This window comes from Pipistrellus hanaki, assembly GCF_964339955.1.
Source record: "Pipistrellus hanaki genome assembly, chromosome: 17".
In the NCBI taxonomy this organism is placed as follows: domain Eukaryota; kingdom Metazoa; phylum Chordata; class Mammalia; order Chiroptera; family Vespertilionidae; genus Pipistrellus; species Pipistrellus hanaki.
In genome coordinates this window covers 41,799,919-41,805,918 of record NC_140519.1, presented here as the reverse complement: position 1 = coordinate 41,805,918, position 6,000 = coordinate 41,799,919, and the positions used below count along the sequence as shown (strand labels likewise).

Sequence of the window (6,000 nt, the reverse complement as noted above, 5' to 3'; positions counted from 1 at the left end):
AAAATATGTCTCCAGCAGCTTTCATTTCCATTTTTCAATTTGCCTGGTTATCTTTTAATTCCCTTTTTCCCCCTCCACATTTGCATCTCGGTTTCTGTTTATTTGTTCCATTTTCTTCTGAGATGTTGAGGCAGGGGGTTTATTCTCTTAAAAAAAAAATATATATATATATATATATATATATATATATATATAGATAGATAGATAGATAGATAGATATGTCTTTTTACAGAGAGGAATAGAGAGTTAGAAACATCTACCAGCTGCCTCCTGCACACTTCCCACTGGGGATGTGCCCACAACCAAGGTACATGCCCTTGACTGGAATCGAACCTGGAATTCTTCAGTCCGCAGGCCGATGCGCTGTCCACTGAGCCAAACTGGTCAGGGCGGGGGTTTGTTCTCTTAACAACCAGGGAAGCTATTTGGGAAGTGATTGGTTTTGATAATTTACTTGCTGTGCCCCTCAAAGAACAGCCCCGCAAACAGAAGACTTACAAACATATTAGTGAGCAGCGTTTGGCCCTGGCCACAAGCTATACTCGGTGTATTAGACATAGTCCACCCAATCTTGTCCGTTGAAAAATCCAATGAAGGAAACACACACAGAGCCCACTAAATCTGTGTGTCGTCCGTCCCCCCCCAGATTTCATGTATTAAAATCCTAATCTCCGAGGCAGTGGCATATGGCAGTGGGAACTTTGGGAAGCTCGTATAGCATGAGGACGGTTGAAAAAACATTTTTCAACTGAGTAAATGTTACAGGTCTTATTGGCCTTATGCAGCGATTCATGAATTGGACAGCCTGCCATCCAGCAGATAGAAAGTAGCTCCTGGGAGCGGGGCGAAACAGCAGGTCTTTACAGGCAGGAAGGGGGAAGGAGTGGACTGCTTCAGGCCGTGTCCCCTTGCTTTCGTGGATAAAAGGGCTGGCCAGGATGTTCCAGCCTTCATTTAAGATTATGTTCCTGGGATAGGCCGATGCTGCGGTCAGGTTAGGTGTCGAGTCTCGGTTTGGCGACACAGGGTTTAGCACAAGTGACTCCATTTGGGGGCTGTTGTCTCTATGTTCACAGAGCTCGGCCCTCGTGGATGGGACTGACTAGTGCATTTACCAAAGGGGCCCAGGCAGTTCCCTCTCCTCTTTGCTGTGTGAGGACACAGAGAAAAGACAGTCATTCATGACCCAGGAAGAGGGCTCTCATCAGACACACAATCTTCCAGGGCCTTGATCTTGGACTTCCCAGATTCCGGAATGGTGAGGAATAAGTTGTTTATACGCTACTCAGCCTCCTTTGTCATTTCCAACATTTAGTCTTGTTCCTAACAGTCCCTCATCTCCATTCCACTCATCGTAGGCAACTTTTTTTTTTGTGTGTGTGCGTATCCAGCTCTTGTATGAGTGCTGTCACTATTAGTGAACCTTCCTTTAATCAGATTATCCATCCTCTTGGCCACACCGGCTAATGTATGTGAGCATAAGATTTGAATATTGTTATCATATGCCTGATATGTTTAATTGGCAAAGCGGTACCACCCCCTTATGTTGTATATACCCTCAACGTGCATGATTGTTTATAAAGAACAAGTCCCCAAGGGTCTCCTAAATGTAAAGGGCCTTGGGATATGTCTCCAGGGGGCACAGACAATATATTCCTTCAACAGATGCATCTGCTTATTCCATGTTATCAATCTTTGCCTCTGGCTAGGTGGGATGCCCCAACAAATAGCAATAACGGTGAGACCCAGTGGATGGCTGCATTTTCCCCTTTTATTAGATTTCTAAATTATTTGAGGTACTCTCCTGAGAGAAATTAGGGGGTGTGGTCTTGCTGGAAGGCTCAAGAGCAGATAAGGTCTCATTGGGGAGTAGAGGTGACATTTTATGGCTCTGCATTTGTCTCACATTGCTCATTTTTTGGAGTCTCCTTTAGCAAGTCTCTCCTTACGAAATTCTCCAAGAATACTTCTTCAAAATATGGTCATCATTCGTTTTCCCAAAAACCAGCCTGGACTCACATGGATTCAGAGGGGCTAGCTCCATTTCTATGGAATCAGAAGCAGCCAGTGTGACAACTTCCAGTGCCCTGATCTTTTCCTTCTTTTCTTTCTTCTTTGCTCACTCTTCAATTTCTCCATGTGACCCTCCTGGCTGGCCATGCCTTAAACTTTCCCATGGGAAGCTTGGTGGTTGGCACTCAAAAGCAAAGAGCTGGGTGTCTCCAACTTCAGGTTGTAACTCTCCAGTTCTCAAAATTTCTTTCTTTGAGATTTATTACAGTGGCACATTACTAAGACATTGTAATTCTCAGAGTATAACTGCATTTTATTCTAATACTAAGTTCAAAAATTACCATAGCCTTGTATCTACCGTGTTTCCCCGAAAATAAGACATCCTCCCAAAATAAGACCTAGCGCATGGAAAAATAAGACATCCCCTGAAAATAAGATCTAGCGCATCTTTGGGAGCAAAAATTAATATAAGACACTGTCTTATTTTCGGGGAAACAGGGTATATATCTTTATGAGAGGCCTGGCGCACAAAATTCATACACGGCCGGGGATCAGGGTCGACCTGTGGGGTGACTGGCGGGGTGATCTGGGGACCCCCTGCTGACAACCACCTTGGTGGACCTGGCATCAGCCGCTAGCCAGCTCCACCCCCTGCCACCACCGCTGGTAACTTCCCTCTGTGGGGCAACCAGCGGGGCAATCAGGGGTTCCTCCCCTGGCACCCACCTTGGCTGGCCTGGGGCCTGCGGGCAGCTCCTGCATTGAGTGTCTGCCCTCTGGTGGTCAGTGCGCATCATAGCAACTGGTCAGTCCATGGATAGTTCTGCCCTTTGGTTGATTTGCATATTAGGTTTTTATTATATAGGGTCTATGTATCTTAAAGGATCACAACTCTTATGCAGTACAGATTGAGTTTTAGAACAAAGTTAATTCAATAAATATTTATTGTGTGTCTTAAGAACCAGGAACGAGAAAAACAGTGGTGGACAAGATGGCTAGAAGCAGTATGTCTTCATTATTCATGACTCCGTAAGTTAGAGAGAAAAGTAGTTAGAACTGGAAGGGGCTATGCATTTGCCATGTTCTGTAATACACCCCAGACATGGAATTGGGGGGGGAAAATTAAAACAAAATATTTCAGATCTATTGCTTTCATTCGGGGAAATACATGCTCATTATGCTCTTCAAACCAGAAATCACTATATCCCTCCTGTCTTTGAAGTTCTCTTAAATCTGTTACTATTCAGGGTCTCCATCCAATTTTTCACCAAATTACCCTATTTGTAGCTTCCAAATATTAAGACCTCTGCGCTGAAGTGAAGTCTATAAAATGCCTCAGGGGCTTACACTGTGTGTGAGGCAGAAATGGTATGTAAGCTCTTAGTGAAATGATGAGCTTTGGAAGTGTCGCATTTGGGGTTTATACGAGTCTTCCTCTACTTCTCTTTTTTTATTGGGGAGGGGGGCGATGGAAGACCGTGGGGTGGGGAAATTCTCTCCATACACGTTATACCTGCTTTGTCTTCTCTTTTAAAAACACATTTTTTACGACTTGGGAGATGTACGAACACTCCCCAGGGCTCGCAGGCATCTGCAAACTTTGTGTGTGTGACTCTCAGAGCAGTTCTTTTCTACGGGGCTCATGCTCGCAGGCTACATAAGGTCTCTCCTGGCCTCATAGATCTTTCTCCAGAAAAAAAAAAAAAGAAAGTGAAGCGAAACCGACATAGGGGGGAAGCACAGAGCGAAAAAGCGAAAAAGCGTGGAGAGGGAGAGAGGAGCATCGGGATAGAGAAGAGGGAAAGGGAGGAGACCAGGAAGGAGCCGCTGGAGTCCAGACTGCGGATGAGGAGCCGACCTGGAGAGCCGCCCACTGGTCCCCGGGGCTGCCAATCGGGGCGTAATCCCCTCGGAATCTCTCCGGGTTTAGCTGGGAGCCACAGTGCCGCCTCCTCGCTCCCAGACGCCCGGGGAGCCCGGAGCAGCCAGCTCCGGGAGGAGGAGGGCGGGGGGAAGAAGGGAGGGAGGGAGCGGAGGCCTGGAGGAGGAGGAGGACCCCGGAGGGAGGGAGGCGGCGCGGGGAGGAGGGGCGCCGCGGCCGAGCCACTCTCTGCGCTCCGCCGCGCTCCCCGCCAGATACTCGGGGAGCTCCAGCCGCGCGGAGCGCACCCCGCCGGGCTGCTCCCCAAACTTCAGCCGCAGCCAGCCGCAGCCCAAGCCTTCCCGGTTGATTCCCCCCGAAAAGAAGCCGAGCCGCGAGGCTGAGCAGCAGCCCGCGGGGGAGTAAGAGAACCGCAGAGCGAGCGGAGCCCCGGGAGGGAGCAGCCTCCCCAGCGCAGCGGCTCCGGGGCGCCGGGAGGGAGCGCAGAGCCAACAAGTGAGAAGGCGGCGCGGCCCCGGGCGAGCGGAGGACCCGGGAGCCGACCCGGAGGAGGCGGAGAGCGCCCCGAGCCGGAGCCGGAGCCGGAGCCGGAGCCGCAGCTCCCGACCCAGAGCCGGAGCTCCCAGCCGGAGCCCGAGCCCCAGCTGCAGCTGCTTCGCTCGGATCCCTGATCGCGGCTGCGCCCGGTGCCGGGCAGGAGGCTTCGCGGCGCTCGGGCGGCCAGCGGCGGCTCCGGCCGGTCCTCGGGGAACATGGGGCGCGCCTGGATCCTGCTCACCCTGGGCTTGGTGGCCTGCGTGGCGGCGGAGTCGGTGAGTGGGCCGGCGGGGTCGCGTGCGCGGGCGCACCGTTTTGGGGTGCTCCAGCCGGGAGGAGTCCGCAGCGCCCGCGGGGGCCGGGGAGCACCCCCTGAGGGTTCTCACGCCCACACCCCCAGACTGGGCGCTTGGGACCCCCCCTTCCGGGGCTGGGGGTGGTGGTGGTGCTGGAATGGACGCGCTCGCCCCCACCCCTCTCCTTCCCTGCCCGCAGCGGCGGAGTTGCCCCGCGGCCCCCGGGGACGAGGGCGCGAGAACCACCGTTTTTGGTCCAACCGCAAAGGCCCCCGGGGTCACCACCAACTGCTTCGCCTGCAGAGGGTCTTACTCTGACCTCCCCCCTCCCCGGGAAGGACCTGGGGGAAGGGTGGGAGCGGGAATCCACGGGAGGCTTGCCGGGGAACCGGCCCCCTCCTCGCGCTCCTCGCCGCCGAGGGGCCCCCGGGAAACTTGGAGGTCCCCTCCTCGCACCCCCGCTTTCCCGCTCGGATGCATCCCAGCTCGGAGGAGAGAGGGCCCCGGTGTGAGCCAGCCGCGTGTGTCGGGAGAGGAAAGTTTGCAAAAGTTCTTTTGTTTGATCTCCTCCGTGGCCGGGGCGAGGGGGGGGGCGCAGACGGGACGTGGAGATGCTGCCCGCGGGGCGCAGCCTGCGTGCCTGCGGGGGCTCGCCAAAGGCGGGGGAAGAAATGCTGCGATCCCGCCCTGCAGAGACCCCCCCTCCTCCTCCTCCTTGGAGAACCGAGGCGGCCGCTGGCTCCCGGGGACCGGAGGACATGTTCATGCTGAGGGCGGTGCAGGGCGAGGTGGATGCGGGGGACACCGCGCGGCCTCGGCTGGCTGTCCAGGCGGCCCGGGGCCCAGCTCGCAGCCCGCCTGCCGCGCTCCCATCGCGGGCCCTGGCGGGGTGCACCCGAGGCCGGACGCCTCTCCTGCAGCCCGGGCGGGCGGTGGGCACTCGGTGTCCGGCTGTGGGCGCTCGGTTTCTCCTCTGGGTGCGTGTCCGTGGCTGGAGCTTGTTTCTCTGCGTCGCCCCGCGAGCGCCCTCTACCGGGGACTGTGTCCTGGGCTTTCCCTGGTGCGTGGCGGCCCCCACCTACCTGGGCACCGGGAGCTTTGTGGGGCGAAGCCCTAGCACCCCATTGCATTTCTGGGGTCTCGGTTAAGCAGGACAACCCTTTCTGTTCCTTCTGGTTCCCCATGCCCCCTCCCTTAGCCAGCGGGTACCGCGCCCATTTCTAATGACTGGAGGTGTCTGTCCTAGTAAGGAATGCCATCCTCAGCGGTGGG

The 6,000-nt window shown here is 54.8% G+C and overlaps 1 protein-coding gene and 1 long non-coding RNA gene across 2 annotated transcripts in view; one reads left to right on the top strand and one right to left on the bottom strand.

Moving 5' to 3' along the window:
• Positions 1–297: 297 nt before the first annotated feature.
• Positions 298–6,000, bottom strand: part of LOC311611990 — a 567,051-nt gene continuing 561,348 nt past the window's right edge. The window contains exon 3 of the long non-coding RNA XR_014793194.1: positions 298–341. This is a non-coding gene — a long non-coding RNA (uncharacterized lncRNA). The remainder of the gene's footprint in view (positions 342–6,000) is intronic.
• The window catches only part of SDC2 (syndecan 2), a 75,310-nt gene continuing 73,387 nt past the window's right edge, over positions 4,078–6,000 (top strand). The window contains exon 1 of the mRNA XM_084864602.1: positions 4,078–4,707. Within this exon, the coding sequence (XP_084720728.1) occupies positions 4,648–4,707 (60 nt within the window). The 5' untranslated portion in view covers positions 4,078–4,647. The remainder of the gene's footprint in view (positions 4,708–6,000) is intronic.